A 19883-nucleotide genomic window follows, 5' to 3' on the forward strand; every position below is an offset into this window, starting at 1 on the left:
GGCCTCGAATCCGTCAGCCCGGCAAGATCCCTCCGGCACTGCCCACTGCGACTGACCCCGCTGAGACGGGAGAGGTTCTCACCGCCGGCTGGGTGCTGAGAGGCATGCGCCCTGCACACCCCGCGGGAGAGGGCAGGGGCCCAGCAAAGGGCGTAACTGAGGTCTGTGCTGGGTCAGGCATGCAGGGCACTGGCGGCCCCCATCAGCGCTCTCCCCTCTGCCTCACTTCCCTGATCTGCTGCTGGTGAAAGGGGCCAGGAGGCAGAAAGTCTGAACTCAGGCACCACTCCTCAAGCCTCAGCCCTGCTCGGGGCCTCGCTCGCCCTGCCCAACCTGCGCTCAGCCCCTCTGCTGTAGCTGCCAGTGGTGACGCTGCCCTGTCAGATGTGGGCACCTGCCCTCGGGGAACCGGACTGAAGGCCTGTCTCCACTCAGCCCTGTAACTAGACTGGTCCAGTGCAGCCCCCGAGCAGTGCTGCGTGGGAAGGGCTGTACCTACCCCTGGAGAAGCCGCCTTTCTCTGAGTCCTAGGGCGTAACTACAGCTGGAGAACAGCACCTGATGGCCAGCTCTACTGGTACCAACACCGAGCACACAGCCCTCCTGAGCACACCGGCCTGGGCGGGTCTCCCCCGGGGACTCCAATGGCCTCCCAGGCCTGCTGAGTGGTGGCCTTGCAAGGGAACGGACTCTCCTGCTCCCTGGAGATTCCCCACTCCTGAGCGCCTCAGTGGCTCAGCTGGTGAGCTCTGATGGAGCAGCGTTCTCAGTCGTCACGGCCTGGGCCCAAGGTACCCTCCTCCATACCTGGGCCTTGCCTTAAAGCCTCAGCTCCTGGAGGCAGGGGATTCCCAGTCACAACTATCACTCACAGAGCAGTGCAGGAAACTGCCCAATGACTAATATCCCCCCGTGGATTGGTCTGGTCTCCAGGTCTGGGGCCTGGCACAGGAGTGCAGAAGGCTGGGGATGGTGCCCCCAGCTGGCCCCCCAACACTGCTCCAGGATGGGTTGGAGGCAGCCAGCCTCACGCGTCACACGTGCCCAAGGCAGGAGAGCTCAGGTTCCAGCGGCAGGGGGGCAGAGATATGGCTCCGTACCTGGGTGAGAGCTTGCTGGGATCTAAAATCCTCTCCTTCCCCTTCCACTGGATGTGTGGTACCGGGTCGCCCTCTGCCTGGCACCGCAACACAGCTGTGTGCCCCTGGTACACCGTCGTGGGCTCCGGCTCCAGCTTAAAGGTGATGTAAACTGAACACAGAGGTCACAGCTTCTCAGTGCCAATGCGAGCTCTTCTCCTACTGCCGCGCCGCTCCCCACCCCCCCCCCCGCCAGGTCTACGCAGGCTCCCTGGACATCCCAGCTCCAGGGGGGGGACCCTCAAACCAGGAGGTAAGCACTCAGATGTCCCCCTTGTCCAGCACTACCAGGGGGACCTGCCCTGGGGCCGGCGAGGGGGAAGGTCAGAGCAGGGCCTGTGCGAGGGGTCAGCGTGGGGCAGGACAGCTCCCTGCCGGTGGCATTTTCCCAGTGCCATAGGCTGCAGCGGGGGGCTGGCACAGCTGGGGGCGGGAGAGGGAGCTGCACAAACAGGACGGGGTTTTGGGGTGACTCGCGCCCTGACCCAGCGGCACATGGACGAACAGACGCTGCCAGCAGCTCAGCTGACTGGGAGGCCATGACTTGCAGCACCAGTAGGTGCGAAGGGCTCATGGTGCTGGGATCCTGAGGCCAGAGCATGCTCCCTTCCTCAGGACGGATGTTTAAGGGGTGGTGCCCAGGAAATGCCCCTCTGGAGCAGGGACCGACCCGGGAGGCGCGCAGCACTCACCTGCCACCGTGAGCTGCACCGTGGCCCGGATCTCGCCCTGGGGGCTGTTGGAGGCGATGCAGGTGTAGTTACCAGCGTCACTCCGGCTCACCTTGCGGAAGTGCAGGGCGCCAGCATTGAGGCTGACATGAGCCGGCAGGCTGCTCCCATCTGGAGGGCAGAAACGGGGGTTACGCTGCAGCCACACAAAGTAGCAGGAGGCTCTGGGCCCTGCGGGCTCCAGCGCTGTGCCCAGGACATGGGCAGCATGTATCCTGCAGCACGGCTGTGGCCTGGGCTCCCCCTTGCTGCGGCGCTCAAGAAGGGCACCGAGCTACACAGCCGGGCCAGAGGCCTTAGGCCAGAACGATCCCTGGTGCCGAGCCCAGCCCCCGCCACGCCGGGAAGTCAAGCCCCAGGCAGTCCAGAAACAGACCACGTCCCCCCCCTCACCTGTTTTGAGCCATTGGATGGTGGGCTTCTCACGGCCAGTGGCCGAGCAGGACACGGTGACCTCCTTGTCGAATTCCATGCACTGCAGGGGCTGCGGGGGGGGCGTGAATTTCAGCTTCTCTGGAACAAACACAGACGGGGCAGTCAGCCCAGGGACCCCTGAGTGTAACTGACCCCACTGCCTACCCGCGCCAGCACCAGGGGCCGTGCCTGGAGACCCGTGCCGGGAGCGGGGGCCATGCCTGGAGACCCGCGCCAGCACCAAGGGAAGAGCCTGGAGACCCGCACTGGCATCGGGGGCCGTGCCTGGAGACCTGCACCGGCCCCGGGGGTGCTGCTGCACACGTACACAGGGAGCAGGGGCCCCGCCCGGATACCCGGCCCTGCTGCACACTCACACAGGAGCAGGGCTCATGCTGGAAGAGCCAAGGACCCATGGCGGGAGAGGCCAAAGCAGCTGGTGTCCCAACCCAGGAGTGCAGCGCCTGCCCAAGCAGGGCAAGGAGGGGCACGGGGGGTCCCCGCAGCGGCACGCAGCCGCCCGGCCTACCCAGGACGTGCACGCGGGCATATCCCTCGATGCTCCCCGCCGGAGTGCTGCTCACACACTTATACACGGTCCCGTCGTACACCTCCACGTTGTTTATGCGCAGCGTCCCGTTCTCCGAGATCTCAAAGCGCGAGTCCTGCTCAACCAGAACAGCAGCATCAGTCCTGCTGCCCTCCCCTGCCCGGGCATGCTGCTGGCCCTGGGGAGCTGGCCCTGCCCTGGCCCGCAGGCCCATTGCAGGGGCAGTCAGCGGCTGGCTCGGCCGCCCCTGAGGCTCTGCCACCTCCCCTGCCAGGGCTCAGGCTGGGACTTGGCCCACTGGAGCAGGCCAGGGAGGGGCTGTGGCCCGGCCCGTTCGAGCAGGCTGCGGGGCAGGGGGTAGAGACTGGGGCTGAGGTATGGGGCAGAGCCAGGGGAAGTGGCCTGGGGCCCAGGGCACTAGGAGCTGACAGTGGCAGGCGGGGGGAGACATGCAGGGGGTCCTAGCACTGGGCAAGGTTCATTTCAGTGTTCCATGGATTGCAGCTGCCCTGGACCGACGTGCAGCCCAGAGGCAGCAGGGAGAGCGCGGCTGGGAATGAGCCGGTCCCCAGGGCTGCCCGGCCGGTGGAAGAGCGCGGGTGCTGGGAGCTGCGGCCGGGCTGGCTGGGGTTCACGCACCACACTCACCTCGGAGATGGAGACGCCGTTGCGATACCAGGTGACAGTGGGTTTCAGGGAGGCCTTGCTGAGGCAGTGGAGATAGCCCGGCTTCCCCTCCTCCAGCTGGCTGTCCCTGGGCATCTCCACCCACCTGGGCACCGCTGGGGACGGGGCACAGCGTTACCTGGGCTCCTGCCGTGCTTGCCTCAGCCACACCGGGCAGTGCCCCTGGCTGGCCTGGAGAGCTCGGGCACCCGCGGTACTGCACCACCCGCCCGCCCAGCGTGGACTGCTGGTGACGTGACGTCCGGGGCCACAGGAGCTCTGCTCTGTAACGTGGGGGTGGGGCAGGGGGCCTTTGGGAAAAGGCCCCACCTCCTCCCAGAGCCACGGGGACACCCGGGTACTGCCCCTGGGCTGGGGAGACCTGCCGGAGGCCACCCCAAAGACAACCAAGACAGCCTCCTCCCTGCTGCGTCTGGGGCGGTCTGCTGGGCGAGGCTCTGCTACGCAGCCTGCCCTCGTTCAGCCTTTGCTCCAGAGTCAGTGACCCACGGGGCATTGCCCGTCTGCCATCTCAACCCACCGCCCCTGCCCAGCACCCTGCACCCACCACCCCCTGCCCAGCCCCCCACAGCCCATCCCCACCACCCCCTGCCCAGCCCATCCCCAGAGCCCCCTGCCCAGCCCCCAGTGGAAAATGCTTACTGGCTACGGTGACACTGAGGTCTTGCTTCTTCTCCCCGGCCTTGTTTGCCGCGTGGCACGCGTAGGTGCCAGCATCACTCCCGGTAACGCTGGTGAACACCAGCTCCTCGGCCTCCTGGCGCACCCTGCCACTAGCAGGTATCGGGAGGCCGTTCCTCTCCCACCAGACACGGGGCTGGGGCATGCCGCGGGGGGCGGGGCAGGCCACGCGCTGCTCCTGGCTCGCTATGAAAACCTTCGGGGAGAACGGCGCCATGTCCTCGATCTCTGAGAGAAACCGGGGGAGAGGTGACTTACCCCCAGCCGTGCCCCGAGGCCCTGTGCCTTGCTGCCCCAGGCGCTGGGCCTCAGCGCAGATCCAGGCAGGGATCCAGGGAGCAGAGCAGAGCTCCTGGCCCTGGCTGGGCAGTGGGACAGGACTGCTCTCCCATGGCCGGGCAGCCCTGGAGAACAAACGGCTCATCCCCAACCACCGGACAGAGGCAGCGCTGCGCCCGCCTGGCTCAGAGTACGGCCAGGGCCACGCGAGTACCTGGCCAGCCACCCAGGGCCTTACCTGCCAGCCGCAGACTTGCCTCCAGGACGGTGGGTTTCCCTCTCTGCCCGTGGCCAATGCACCTGTAGATCCCCGTGCTGCGCGCTCTCACCTGGGTTATCAGCAGGGAGCCATTGGCAAACACCGTGATCCTGCACAAAGGGAGTGAGTGGCCGAGCATCAGCGAGGGGCTGAGACAGGAGGGACAGACGTGCAAAGCCGCAGCACGGCCCTGTCTAAGCAACACGCTCAGTGGCCACGCGCTCCCTCCCCGCATCCCCTCTGCTGGGCACTGGAACACGAAATACAGGGGCTGGGGGGCAGGCTCTCTTCCCCACCTGGGACAGGGGGCAGGCCTGGCTGCCCACCTCAGGAGGGCTGGAGGTGGCTCACAGCTGCTGCTGCCCCAGGATGTGCGTTGTGCAGGAGCGTCTCTGATGGCTCAGGGGCTGCCGGCGGGGAATCCCGGGGGAGATGGTCCCGGACGCACAGGCCCCAGGCCTGCGAGGGGATCCTGAGGCAGGCAGTGTGGGTGCCCATCCTGAGCGGGCGCAGAGCAGGGCCCCATTTCGGGACGGTGCATGGCACTGGGGTTCGGGGCTGGCTCGGGGATGAAGGGAGAGCGCACCTTGAGTGAGTACCTGACCCTCAAGCTACTCGGTCCCTCATTGACACATTCAGCACCACCCAGCGAGGAAACCTGCTCGGCCCAAGCCCCGCCACACTGCTTTAGCCTTCCCCTCCACTGCCGTCTCCTCTGCCCTTCCTAGCCCCTGGGCTCCAGTGGGCTGTTGGTGTCACAGCTCGGACCTGGAGCCAGTGCCCCCAGGAGGTTTCCACCCCTCAGAGCCATGGGGCCGGGCTGGCTGCAGACAGCCCCACAGCAGCTACACTCAGCTCCGTTGGGGGCAAGAACCATCAGGTCTGTGAAATGCCAGCGGGGATTCTGGGCAAGCCCCCTGTGCCCCGGGCTGCAAAGATCGAGCCTGGGGTCTTCACAAATGGGAAATAACAGGGAATAAAACAAAACCCAAACTGAAACACAACGAAAACCTCGCCCTCCGGGCCAGGGCGACACTAGCTAAACTAACGGCAGCTAGGGCATAAGCAGTTGGCCAGGAGCAAGCCCGGATCATGAGCTTGCCCGGGCGAGGGTGCTGCTTACAGTGCAAGGAGGACTGAAATGCTGATAGGTAACCACAGGATACCAGCTGATATCAGCCTTAGATCTCCCAGGTCCGGAACATCAGCAGATGTCTGACCACCACAATGCCACGGTAACTGACATACATGCTAAGAAGCTTGAGGTAAAAGGCCTAGTAACCTGTGGGAGATGGGCACCCCAACATTAGTGGGGGGCAGAAGTTCAAATAAGGAAAAGGGGCTGAACCCCTACGGAATATGCACTAGGCACAGGGGCGCCAGCGTCTCACACTGGGAAAGCTGATCCCAGCCTGTGTACCCTGGGAGACAGCAGGGTGATGGTGAGGACAATGACTGACCCTGCGGGTTTTCGCGTGGGGGACGGTGCGAGTACATGGCTGCTCAGACAGTCACTCTGTATTCGCTCTCTCTACCCCCCTTGCTGGGTGGGAGTTTTTGTGATTTTGCTATTGGTGTTACTGAAACTATTGCAAACTCAGAAGCCTTTTCCCAAAGGTGCAAGTTGGGATACCCAATTTAACAGCAATGTCAACACCACAGCCTGATCTGGGGCCTAGAACCCACCAGACAGTGCAAATCTGTCAGCTGGCAATTCTTAAGCAATCAATACCATCGATACCCAATCAACAGATCAGGCACCAGCGCTGGCTGGGCACCCCCAGCCCAGGCCTGCCAGACCCAGCGTCACTGCAGTGCTCCACAAAACACACAGAGCTGTCGGCATGTGCCCAGCAGAGGGTGCTCGAGAACTTCCAGTGCCATTCCTAGGCTTTGGAGGGCGGGTCAGGCTTGTTGCCATGTGCTGCAAATGGCTCCCTCTTGCCCTCAGCTCTTCACTCCAGATGCTGGCACAGAGCAACGGCCAGGCACGTGTCTGTTCAGTCACGGTGCGTGTGCTAAGTACCATTGAGCACGGCCACTCTGGGGCTGGCTGCCCATGTCCTCAGCTCTTGAATCAAGCGTTGAGATACCCCAGGCTTCCAGGTAATTCCCTGCCATCCCTGCCCCTCTCAAGCTGCCCCATAACCCAGCGTGCTGCCACATGACAGAAGAGAACCAGGCCAAGGGCCAGCAGCAACAGCCTGGGCCAGCTTGGGGGAGAGAGGGAACAGAGGGATCACGGTTCACAAGGCAGGTGCCCTAACAACAGGGTGGGGACGGTAACAAGCCACACTGAGGCCTGGCCTGGCCTGGCATACCCGCAGGTTGGCCGTAGTTTAACTATAGGGGTGTTTTTAAACCAATGTCGTTAAGGCCGTGCAAAGCACAGTGCGGACGCTCTGCCTGCAGGCAAAGAGTGACTTGGGTCAAGCCAGCTTCGACCGATTCCTTCCTGACCTGACCTAGCCAGCAATCAGACTGCTTTCCCTCATCCCGCCTCTCAACCGGGGAGACAAGCCCCCAGGCTGCTGCTCGCCTTCCAGGCCCTTGGCAAGTGACTGGCACAGACCGTGCCTCATGGGAATTGGGACCCGACCCAGAACGAGCCTGGCCCTTGGACTGGGGCTGGAAAGGGCAGGGAGGGCACCAGTATGGGAAGCGGGATTGATCCTCTCACACTCGCAGGGCTCGTGGCTCCTCCAGCCTTGCAGGTCTCAGGAGCATGCGATGAAACGGGAGATGGGTTTCCTTTCCTCTGCCAGTTTGGGTCCTCTCGCCCTCCCCAGCGCAGTGGGGGCGGGCACTTACCGTGTCTTGTTGGTGATGGGAGAGTTGTCCTCGAAGACCCACTCCTGCGTGGGAGGAGGCACTGCTGTGAACTGGCAGTGGAACATGGCCTCTTCATTCTTACTCACGATCAGGTCCTGCGGGATGATCACCGGGCGCGGGAAGCTCTCGTCTGGGAGGGGAGACCGCAGGAACATTAGGGTGGCTGGAGTCCCACCTCTCCCCCGAATGCCAGCTCATCTCCAGCAAGACACAAGACACAGGGAGGCCTGGCCAAGGGGCTGGCGGGAATCCCGCACAGGGCTGGGCTGCAGCATGCAGAGAGCCTGCCAGGACAGGGACCCTCGCGCCAGCAGGCGCTTATACTCCTGTCCCGGCACAAGCCCTGCCTCCTGGGGAGGCTGCTGGGTCCTCGCTCCTGGCTTTCCCATGTTGGTTTTGGCTCCTAGCTCCCCTTCGGGAATGCTGACCAGTCTGGAAAGCACAGCCAGAGCCACAAGCGTCAGTCTGCTGCCGCAGCCCAGCCCAGCCATAGGCAGGGCCAGCAGAGCTGGGGAAGGCCCAGCCTGCCTTCCAAGAAGCCACGGAGAGGGGGCCTGTCCGACACAGCAGGGTCTGGCACCAAGCTGCTTGCTCCCTTCCCACATGGCAGAAATGTACCTTCACCCAACCTCCCTTCTGGGCATGCCATCTCTCTGCCAGCTACAGCCCCTCTGCAAGGACCAGCCAAGACTGGGAACAGGAGTGGTGGCTAAGGCCTTGTCTACACACACACGGCATATCGCTTCACCTGGACTGGGAGGGAGAAAGCACTCCAGCCCCTTGGGTGGATGCTGCTTTCACGCTGCCTACATTGGTGGACCGGTACATGGCACCTTTATCCCGGTATAAGTGTGACTGCGCTGGGGCTGAAGGGGTTTAACACACGGATACAACGGCACCTGCTGCCCGATACAAGCACTGTGCGCAGAGCAGAGCGGGGCCGACAAACCCGCCAGCTCCCTGCTGGGGCCCTGGGGCAGGTATTTAGAAACATCACTGTCTGCGCCTGCCTCGGGGACGAGGCAGGGCTAAAATGTGGCCATGCAGGTGGGGTGCTTGCTCCAGTCCCTAGCTCAGGCAGGGCCCCTGTGAATGACAATTTCCCCTCCCTCCTGGGGGACGGAGGAAATCACACCAGCCTGACACTTCCCCAGCTGCGGCAGATCTGAGGTCACAGCCTCATTGATGTTCTGCAACATCAAAGACAAGGCAGTTGACACAGCACTGAACAGCCCTCTCCCTGGGCCCCCCAGCCTGTGGGGCGCGCACCTGCTGCCCGGGTGGGCAGAGCGCCCCTTACCGATGATATTCAGCGTGAAGTTGTTGCTGCTGCACAGCATGCCCACGGCGTTGCGAGCACAGCAGTAGTAGATGCCGTTGTCCTCGGGGCTGGCGCTCTTTAGGGTTAGTGTCCGCTCCTTATTGCTGATCCCGTAGCTGCTACGGTCATCCAGGAGCTGGCTGCCATCCCGGAACCACTGGCCCGTTGGGCTAGGAGACAGACAGGCATGTCAGTGTGGTGGCCAGCAGCGGGCCTGAGAGCACATGCACTGAGGAAAGCAGCCGGGAAACGGCCCGCTCGGCTGACCCTTCGTTGCACCCTGCTGGCCTGGACACACGTAGACACAGCTCGGGAAGCCACGAGGCATGCAGCCGTTCCAATGACAGACAGTGACCCCGTTCAGCAACACCAAGCAGCTCCAGGACCTCGGGCTCTAGGCCCGCCCTTACTGTGCTCCCGCCGTTTGCTCTCTCCCCCGATGCTTACTCCTGCCTCTCACCTTCCCCCAGGCTTTGGTGGATCTTCACAGGAGAGACAGAGAGAGAGAGAGAGAGCGCGAGCGCGCAGGTGAAAGGCGAGGCAGAGCCCAGCCCGGACGCTGGCGAAGCGAGAGTAGCTCCTTACCGCGGATGGCCGTCGATGTGGCAACGCAGCGTCACGGAGGTAGAGGGCTGGATCTCTGCCACGCTTGCTGGGTGCTTCAGGACAACGCCACCCGTTTCGAGCCCTGCAAAAAGAAAGGGGGTTCCAGCCCCCACTGCTCGGAGCAGCGTGCCCACCCCACACCTTCCTGCCGGCACCCCGCGGCTGCCACGGCACTAGCTTGGAGCAGGCCAGCCCTCCCACCCCGCTGCTGCCACAGTCAGCGACAGTGCTGACATTCAGACGCTAGCTCCATGGCTGCTCCAGGTCCCCCCCAGGCTGCACGCGGGCCCCAGAGTGCCCAAGCGGGTTCTTGGGGCCCTGGGCTTGGTCCAGCTGCTCCGCTCCCCCAGCCAGCAGGGTGCAGCACCGGCCCCAGGCAGTTCTTGGCTGGTCTCAGCTGGGCCTGGGACTCTCCACACCCCCCAGCCTCCAGCGCTCACATCAGGAGCATCTCCAGCCGTGGCCTGCGGCTCGCTGGGGCTCTGTGCCATGGGGGGGGAGGCAGCAGCAGGGAGTAGTCTCTGACCCTCGCAGGGCATTTGCCGAGATCCATGAAGGGCCTTCAAAGCAGGCAATGGAGCAGATCAAAACCAGGCAGACATGCAAGCCGAGGTCACAAGCCCAGCTTGACCATGCCTGGCCTGGGGGCTGCGCTGGGAACGTGGGGGAGGGGCAACCCTATCAGCCGCACCCAGAGGGCTCAGCCAAACCACGGGGGTCGCCCAGCTCATCACAGACCCATTAGAATTAGAAACTGTGCAAAGAGGGGCAACAAAAACCTTCAGGGGGATGGAACAGCTTCTGTCTGAGGAGAGATGAAAGGGACTGGGATGTCTCAGCTTGGAAAATAGAGGACTGAGGGGGACACGCTAGAGGGCTATACAGTCACAGCTGGTGGGGAGAAAGGGACTACGGAAGTGTAATTTATCCCATCCCATCCCATAAGAACCAGGAGTCAACCAATGAAATTAATAGGCAGCAGGTTTAAAACAAACAGAAGGAAGTATTTCTTCACACAACGCACAGTCAACCTGTGGAACTCACTGCCAGGGGATATTGTGAAGGCCAAAAGTAGAACTAGGTTATAAAGGAATTGGATAAGGTCTAGCTAGACCATTGGGCTGACCCAGCATGGCCGTTCTGGTGTTCTGTAATGTTGACAGGGAGTGGCGCACAGGAGAAGGGTTTAAACGTTGGGCCGAGGCCTGTGCTCAATGTCATCCAAGGGGACAAAAGTCCAGCATAGCCTGGAGCAAATACTCATAAGGAGAGTCAGCAAAAGATGGAGACAAGCACCCCATGACAAACAGCCTGCTGGAGGTAAAGGAGTTGGGCTAAGGACTGGCGGAGCTCAGGGCCACCGACCAGCATCAGATTACTCCAGACACTGCACAGACTCCAGCTCGCAGCTCTCCATGCCGACATCACTGCGGGAGCGTTGCCAGGCTGGGGCATAGCTCCCCACTGAGCTGGCAGGTGGTCGGGGGCGGCCTGGCCTCACATGGTAACAGGGGAGCTCTTTTCTAGTAGCCATGTCTGAAGGCTTGTGCCTGGTGTGGTGGAGGGAAGGCGGAGAGCAGGAGAAGGGTAACGCCCACAGGAAAGACCTATCCCAGCTCCCAGCCCATTCTCCGGGTGGTGGGCACTGCAGATCCCTGCCTAGGCTTTGGTCCAGTTTGGCAGCTCAAAGTGCCAAGGGCTCCCACCCACTCCTCCAGCCCATATAGTCCCACAGCCTGGCACAGCTCCCAGCTAGAAATCGCCCCTCCTAACCCAGTCAGTCCCTCTGCTCCCACTTACCCACCGAGGAGTCAGACAGCACATCTGCTGGGTCTTGTAGGAACCACTCTGTGTACAGCCCAGCTCTTCATTCACTTTGACAGCTCCAAGGGAAGAACAACCTGGCCCCACCCCGTCCCACCCTGGCCACATCCCTGAGGACTCACTGGGTCACTGTGCCTCTCTGCAGAGGGGAGGGGTGACTGGGCCAGGCCTGGAGACCAGTGGCCGTGGTGCGTGCTGCTCCGCAGCATACATCAAAGGAAGGAGCCAGGCCGTTAGCAAGCTCTGGGAAAGTGGACACCAGCTGAGGGGATGTCTTGGCAAGGAAAAGGCAGCAGGAAGGAGGGCTGTACCCGCTCCCATGTGCCCACCCCGGGAGTCTGGGTCAGGAGGAGCGTGCCTGGGGCAGGCTCACTGGCCCTGCTCTCGTACTCACACTTGATGTTGAAAGATGCGTTGGCCGTTCGGGCCTCCTCTCCCGTGACTGTGCTCCTGGCCACGCACTGGAAGCCCCCGGCGTCCTGCTGCCGATCCACGGCGGTGAACTTCAGGTTGCTGCCCTCCTGGAAGCGGCGCTCGGTGTCCTGGATGAAGAGCCCATTGTGCAGCCACTCGAACTCCACGCCGCTCGGCTCCTCCACCTCACAGCGCAGGATGGCGCTGCGGCCGTGCAAGGCGTCCTGAGAGGACGGCTCCTTGGTGAAGAGGATCCGCGCCCGAGTGCCCACGGCTGAAAGGAAGGCAGGAAAGGAGGTCACCGGCGGGGCCAGGGGGTACCCTAGGGAAGGGGTGCAGCTCAGATGAAGCAAGAGCAGCCTCCCGCGGGAAGCGTACAGGGGAAGGGGTCAGCCTCTCAGCTCTCAGCAGAGGAAGACAGCGTGAGACAGGCCCCAGCAGGACCTGGGAGATGCAGGCCATGCCTGGGTGGCGGAGACGTTTCCTACAGCGTCTGAAGGGGTTTTTCCATGGCTGCAGTTAAGCTGCCTCCCTGAGCGGCAATAGCTAGTCTGGTGGGAGAATTCTGCTGCTGTCCTGGCCACACCGGGGTCTAGGTCAGCATAACAGTTCCACACCTAGCGAGGGACATGTGAATTCTAAGTGTAGACCCATTTCTCGAGTGCCCCGCTGTGACAGAACGCCCCCTGCCGTCACACCCTGCACACCACACCAATAATCTTTGTACAGATACGCCTGGGGAGGTGTCATCTGACAGCTAACAACATCTCAGGGACAGGGCTGGAGCAGCATTCCATGTAACGCTCTGAGCAGAAGCCGAACTCATGACTGAAGGGCGTTCGCCAGGCAAGTCTGGGGGAGGGGGGGTAAACCTGCTTCTCAAAGACAAAGGACAAGTTGTCGCCCCAGCCAGGCAGGTGCCATCAAAGCTGACGGGCCATCGACTACCAAGTGGCCATTCATTGGCAAGGACGGGGCAGGAACAAACAGATCTGATCTCAGCAAACAACAGCATGGAACCTCTCCCCGCACCCGGGACTCCTTGTCTCCTGGCTCTCAGGGAGAAAGACCTTTACCTAGGGGTCACCCTCAGGACAATGCATTTCAAAAGAGGACTGAACTATAAAAGTGAGGGGCAACCCCCCGGTTCTCTCTCCCCGCCCATCTCTCTCCTGTTCACCTAAGACCAGGAAAGAAATGCTTATTGGGCTTTGGGAGCAGATCCTGGCCGGAGGGTTTGGTCAGTAGCGTTACTGGACACGTGCTCATGGACTTCACCGTGAGCCAAGCCCAGCTTGGGAAGCGATTTATCTTTATTTCTCTTGGAACCATTTCTGACTTTCATGCCTCTTTACTTGTACCCTGAACAGCTCTCTCCTTGCAATTAAATACACTCATTTTATTCTTTAATTAGAACTAACCCAGCGTTGTGAACTGGGTGGGTAACTCAAGCTGAGGCAGACTGCTGTGTACTGATCCCCTGAGAGGGGCTACACACCTAACACATTTGGGCTGCCCAGAAGAGGGCTGGACATGCATAACAAATGTTTTTGGGGGGAATCCAGGACTGGGCATGTGCTGGGGTCACCCTGGGAGCAGTAACAGTAGAGACACTGGGAACACAGCCTGCTTCTTTTACTACACACCCGCTTCAGAGCATTCTGACCCAGAGCGCCCTGGAGAGGGCTGCCACGCTTAAGGGGCAGCAGGGCAGGGAGGGGGTGCTCCCACTCCAGACCAGGGGCTCCCCCCAGCTCCAGGCCACATTCCCAGGGCTCAGCACCCACAACTGGGGCCAGACTGACAAGAGGGCTCAGCCCCATGAGCGCAGAGATTGGCCTGGGGGCAGAACGGCTGGGGAACGGCTCGGTTAACGGGTGGGGGAGAAAGGTGCTGGGGGCCCCCTGTGGGCAGCTCTGCCTAGGCCCAGCTCCAGGACCCCCCGCTCACCAGGCTGTGACTTGACTTCACTGCCCAAGCAGGTCAGAACTACCTCCCCACCCAGGTTTGTCCTCGCCCCCGTCTGTGCTTCGGCTCAGCAGCCCAGCAAAGGCGCAGCAAGCACCTCACTGCAAACCCTGCCCTTCTGTAGTGAAGACACGGCCTAGGACTTTACCCCGTTAGCCAATATCTGCTCCACAACCATCATGGGGTGCAGCCCTAGTGCCGACAGGGCAGACTGTAGCTTCCCGCGAGTCGGAAGGGCGTGATAAACGCTCGGGCTAAGCCGCAAACTGCCCTGTCAGCACTAAGGCTCCCCGCGCTAGCTCGTGCCAGGCCAGAACAAGTCCTTCCAGCTCAGAAAAGAGAAGGCCAAAGTGAAAAGCAGCCTCTGAGCAGCCTCCCAGCTAGCACCAGGACGCAGCTCCGTGTGCTGCTCCACTGCCCGAGGCGACGTTTCTCACTGCTCTTCCCCGTCCACACAGTGCCTGAGCCTGGGGAACACAGTGCAGGACACGTCCGCCTTCTGCCCTGAGTGCTCTCTGTCCTGCTGACAGGCAGCAAGCTCAGGCCTGACAGACGGGGGAATGCAGGGAACCCTCCTGGCCAGGACGCCAACACCCAGGACCTGGTGGAACCCGGAGGCTGAACAAGGCTGCACTTTCAACGCTACAGTCCTGATCCCACGACGCTCAGGAGCTGGGAACTGCTGTGATGGGAACTCCCGGTGTGCACTGGAACATCTGTTACAATGGCTTCACTGTGCAAAGTGAGATACACACCCACACGCTTTCCGTGCCCAACACTACAGACGTCCATACATCCCTCGGGACCACTGCACCATGATCTAGTCCAGCCCATCAAGGGTTAAACACGGTCTGGTAAGAGACGCCCAGACGGTTTCAATTTCCTTCAGAATTGGGACTTCGAGCAGTCTGGATTTCCTGCATCTGAAGCCCCAGAGGGATCGTCTGTCGCCCAAATCCATGGCCCTCCCTGCAGCTCCGCCCAGGCAGTCTAGGGGTGCCGTGCCCCAGCACACACAAGCTGCAGAGCCCATGAACTGCATGCCGATGGCCTGTCCTGAACACAGGCCAACTGGAAACGCTCCCTTCTCTCGGGGGAGCGCTGGCAGAGAAGGGGCAGAGCCCGGGGCTGGGCTGCTGAGAGGAGTCACAAAGGAACACCCCAGCTCCGAGCCACATGGAGTGGAGGGTCAGAGACTCTGAAGCCTGGAATCCCCCCCGAAGGCACGTTGACTTCTATCCTGCAATGGCTCCCCCTGCAAAGCTCAGTCTGGAGCCCTGCCCCAACTGGGGTCTGGGGACTGTGTCCCTACCAGGAACTCTCCTGCAGTGCTGCCTCTGTGCTTATGGTGCTATCCTCCCCCACTGGGAGCCCCTTTCAAAGGCAGGGATTGAGCGGGGGAGGGGAAGGCAATTAAGCAAACAATGCCCTTTGAAGGAAGCCTACTGGAGATAATCAATAATGCTTTGATCTGGTCAATAAAAGAGCCTAAGGGAGCAGCAGTCAGGGCCCTGGCATAGTCTCTCCAGAGCCTGGGCCCAGAGGGAGTTTGCAGGAGAGGCAGGCAGCATGCCAAAGCTGAGGACTAGCCGCTCTGTGCGCCAGAAGAGTGGCAGATGCCCAGCCGGGTAGCGGCTGGCTTCTCCTCCACCATCAAAGGCCAGTGCCAGGCCGTTCCAACCAGCTCCTCTGTCTGGGCTGCTGCTCCTAACCCAGAGCGGGCTGGTCTCTGAGGCTGTAACTCTCCCTTCCAGCTGCTGAATCCCAGCCAAAGAAGCTAAGGGCCCACGGCCGTCTCTGTAGCTTGACTTCCCCATGGGAGCCATAGCTGCTGCGCCCCAGGGACTGCACAGGTGCTGACGGGCTCGGATGGAGTCTGCTCAACCCAGGAACAAGATGGGAACCCTGGGGAGGGAAAGCAGGGGGAGCTGGCTAGCTGTGTTAGGGCGGGTGCTCAAAGGCCCCAAAGGGTGGGGACATCCAACCCGGTCTCCCAAGGAGCTCGTCGAAGAGTTCAGGCCCTTCTCGGTGACTCTGAAGTGTTCTGCTTTGCAGTTTTCCAGCAAGCAGGTTCCTCCTCATCCTCAGAGCGACTGAGCCCGTGTCTGTTTCCTGGAGAACCCGCTGAGTTGCCTCCTGGGGCTCATTTCCTGCGGAGTGAGCCCGGGGCTCTGAATCCAGCTCCTGGAGCCAACAGCTTTCAGCCTGGCCAATGCAACAGCCAGCAGCGCTCTGGCTCAAGGGGAGTCCGACTTCACCATCAAAAGGGACTAGGCTGGCTTCCTGCCTAACACAGGCCACAGAGCCTCACCTAGTGATTCCCTCACAGAGCCAATTGCTTCCACTGGAGCTAGAGGCTGGATTTAACAACTCCAAGTGGTGAGAATCTGCCATGTCGCTAAGGAAGCTGGTCCAGTGATTAACTCCCCTCCCTGTTACAAACGAGCACCTCAGTCTGAATTCTCAGAGCCTCAACTTCCAGAAAAAACCCGCACTGAAAAGGCGGCACGGTTGTTTTCTCATCTCTACGTGGGAGCAGCCCTGTGCCCAGAATTGCAGTCAGGACATTAACTAGGCCAAAGGAGAAAGCCACCCTCTCCGTGCCACACACAGGGCACTGGGAGGCTCCAACCGCCCTGGCATGCACTAACCTGCTTGCCAAGTGCCCAGATTTCACAGGTTACATTTCAGGAGCAGACATGTCTGTCTGTTACCAGCTCTGTTCCTGGGCTTTCCGCTCCAGCATCTCCCCTTCCCAAATGATTCCCCACTTTGGAAAAACTGTCTCCTCTCTCTGACATACCCGGAGGGCCAGTTTTCAACCCACACCTCGGCTTTATCTCTGCCTGACACAGCCTGGGAGAGGAAGGGGTTAACCCAGAAACACAGCTCCTGGTTGAAACAGGAGTGGCCCAGAGGGACAGGACCCGGCAGGAGCTTTGGCCACAGGAAGAGAACAAAGCACCTCAGAGGAGAGGCAAATACCTGGCTGCACAGCTAGGCAAGAAAACACCATGGCACCAGTTCAAATCCCAGCTGAAGCCCTGCGAGGTCACAGCCAGCACCAGGCAGCCGCGGGCCAGAGGAGAGAGATGAGCGCAGAGCTATGGGAGAGGCGGAGCAGGAGCACTGGCGAAGGCCCAGTGAGAGGCTGGATCACCCCAGCAGGGAGGGTCTGCGAGGCTCTGGGGCAAAGCCCATTGCTCAGGGCTGACCAAGGGGGCACTCCTGCCTTGCCCCTGCCAAACAGTCCCAGAGCTCAGAGACTGCCTAGGCCCCTCGGGTACCATGTCAGGAGGGCACACAGGAACGGGGGAAGCAGTGTGAACAAGGACCTCGCTCTCTCCTGCAGGCTGTTCACCCCAGCCTGGCTCGGCCAGGGCGGGGCAAGCAGTGCGGACACCCCAGCCTGAGGTGTGCCCAGGCGGTGGCGGCCCATCTGGGGGAGGAGAGGGGAGCATCCCCGCAGCAGATGATAGCCACTGCTCCAACGCTTGGGAGACTCCCTCCCCCCCAAGCCCATCTGCAAACAGGTGCGGGGGGAATGGCCACTGTAAAGCCCCTTCCCTAGAGGGGAGCTTGTGGGAATCCCAGTGCCTAGCAGCACCTGCTCCCCACCCCTCCAGCGATGCAGCCCGCGGGCCCTCTCAGCCTGAACAGGGTCCAGCCATCAGAACCGCACGGGGGCTGCTGCGGGGGCTGAGCGTCAATGCGTGGCAGCTGGAGCCGCGCGACAGGAAAAGGAGACCGTGTCAAGGGCCGGCAATGCAGGCTGAGCAGGTCTTCCCCAGCACAGCCCACCTAGCTCGAGGAGAGCACTGGCCAGGCACGGGCCACGCGGCTGGAGAACTGGCCGGGGCCAGGCCAGGCACTGCTGAACATCCCCCGAGCAAGGTCGGTCTAACTGTCCACCCAGGAGCGTGCAAACTGCCTGTCTGCAGCCAGCTGCCTGTACGCGCCGCTCAGGCTACCAGCTGGCAATCGGAAGAGAGACGGACAAAGGGCAATTCAGCATTTACTGCTCGCTACCCGATCCCGTTCCCAGCCTCCCGCTCTCACGTGGAGGGAGGCCAAGGCAGCGCAGAGCTTGGGGGGCTGTCCAACTCGAGGCAGATGTTGAGTACTTTATACATCGAAGGTGAATGGCGAAGCGTCCAAGATGCCGAGTTCCCCCAGCTGCTCCGGCAGGGGGAATGGCTTCAGAAACAGGATTCCTGCCTGTATTCCAGCAACAAGCTCCAGACCTACCTAAAGGTGGTGGTCAGGGACCCGCTGGGGTGGGGCTAGGGAGAAAACGCAGCCAGCCAGCCCGCCCAGCCTGGAGGAAGCAGCACAGCGGACACCCACAAGCGTTGCAGGTCCAACTGGCCCATAACGTCTGGCGACAATCAGCTGCAGATCCCCGACAGCCCACCAGGAGGCACTGCCATGCATGCCACAGGCCGTGCTGGTGGCCAGCACCTTCCTCTTTCAGACCCAGGCTCCTGCACCCAGCCTCGCTGGGCCTGTCAAAGGAGTCGCGCGGCTCTGGAGAGAAGAGGCAACGAACGCGGGAGAGGTGTCTCCCACAAGGGGTCCCTCAGACAGTGCAGCTTGCACCTGGGCCACAGGAAGTCTGCTGGCCGCAGATCACCGCTCGGAAGGGGCCACAGAAATGGAGAACCAAAGCCAGGGCTGTGATGGAGCGTGACACTGCCTGCCCCACCCACTGCTGCTCCGCAGGGAGACCAGGGGGATCCTCCTTCGCCCACGCACAATGGGTAGGACACTCCTTTGGCGGAGATGGCTCAGGGCCCCATCCCAGCTGCATTCCCACCGCAAGCCCTGCCCAGCCATGGGGCCCACAGCTTGCTTCCGCCGTCACCATGCGATACCCACACTGCAGCTCCTTGCACTCAGCCCACACGAGCAGAACACAAGGCCCAGCTCCGAGCTCCTGGACCCCCACAAGGAGCACAACATCTGCACAAACAGCTCTTCGTATCACATGCGGCTAGTGGCCCAGCTTCCTGGGAGCTGCGGGGATGGCTGTGCAGCCATCCTGCCCATGGGCAGGGGAATTCACGGAGACAGCGAGGGCAATCACCCGGCCCCGCTGCATAGCTGCAGGGGGCACATGCCAGACAGCAGAACACGTTCCAGACCCAAGCAAACCTGACTTGTAGAGAAGGTTTCACAGACACTAACGTGGAGGGAGTGCCTTAGCTCAAGGCCCTGATGGCCACATGCTTGAGCTTGACATTTTCATATTCATCTACAGCTGGCCCCGTTCGACCAGTGAGCTCAGCCTCCCAGAAACTCCTCGGAGTGAGCCTCGCACGGGCAGGGGATGAGAGGAACTGCTCTGCTGGGTCACCGCGCCATCCCAGAGCACCCAAAGGGCCATGCTGGCCTGCCAGGGCCTGCACCGGCATACTTAACACCCAGCACAGCCCAGGGAGAGGAAAATCCCCCAGAAGAGACTCCTCAGCCCATGGGGACAGAGGGCATCGCACCACCATGCCCCACCCAGCCTGGGATTCGTTAGCTCAACTGAAGGGCAGGCAGGAGGAGCCTCCCCACCCTGCCTGGACAATGGCTGTGAAGACTACAAAGCCTGGTGCCCAGTGCAGAGTCACATCCGTATCCGGCCGCGGCTGGAGCTTTAGAACACGATTCTCTATGCCCAGACGCCGGGTGAGCACCTATTAAAGACTAAGCCCTACTGCCTGGTTAGGATGGCCCGCAGGGCGGCTGGCTGCTCTGCAGAGCGCTGCGACGGCCACAGGGCTAACGGGCGTCCGACAGGTGGAACTGCCTACCCACAGCAGTTCTCTACGTCTGAGTGGCTGCTCCTTGCTGAGAAAGGCAATGGGGAAAATCTCTTGCATGTCTGGCTTGCTGGGACTACAAGGCATCCAAATCAGACCCTTGGCCATCCTGAGCTCCCCGGGCTGAGGCCTGGCTCTCCTCACAATGCCTCTGGAAGCGGCACAGAAGCATTCAGCACTCTCAATCTGCCCAGGTACCGTGCTCTGGGAGCCCAATCCAAAGAGAACGCCGCCATTTCCAATCCTGGCCTCAAATCAGATGTGGGATTAGTTTAAACAGCAGCCCCTCCCAGAGTAAAACCAGACCTTCCACTGCCACCCCAAATCTCACCCAGGCCTTGATCACAAACTGCTCCTCTCTGGCCTTA

At 61.6% G+C, this 19883-nt stretch overlaps 1 protein-coding gene across 1 annotated transcript in view; it reads right to left on the minus strand.

Moving 5' to 3' along the window:
* Window positions 1–19883, minus strand: part of PTK7 (protein tyrosine kinase 7 (inactive)) — a 109691-nt gene that overhangs the window by 13116 nt on the left and 76692 nt on the right. The window contains exons 2-12 of the mRNA XM_077814180.1: window positions 11718–12011; window positions 9479–9581; window positions 8873–9063; window positions 7552–7702; window positions 4720–4850; window positions 4164–4430; window positions 3483–3616; window positions 2814–2949; window positions 2264–2383; window positions 1832–1981; window positions 1101–1251 (exon numbers count right to left, since the gene is read on the minus strand). Coding sequence (XP_077670306.1) covers window positions 1101–1251; window positions 1832–1981; window positions 2264–2383; window positions 2814–2949; window positions 3483–3616; window positions 4164–4430; window positions 4720–4850; window positions 7552–7702; window positions 8873–9063; window positions 9479–9581; window positions 11718–12011 — 1828 coding nt within the window. The remainder of the gene's footprint in view (window positions 1–1100; window positions 1252–1831; window positions 1982–2263; window positions 2384–2813; window positions 2950–3482; window positions 3617–4163; window positions 4431–4719; window positions 4851–7551; window positions 7703–8872; window positions 9064–9478; window positions 9582–11717; window positions 12012–19883) is intronic.

Source organism: Eretmochelys imbricata, chromosome 3 (genome assembly GCF_965152235.1).
Source record: "Eretmochelys imbricata isolate rEreImb1 chromosome 3, rEreImb1.hap1, whole genome shotgun sequence".
Classification (NCBI taxonomy): domain Eukaryota; kingdom Metazoa; phylum Chordata; order Testudines; family Cheloniidae; genus Eretmochelys; species Eretmochelys imbricata.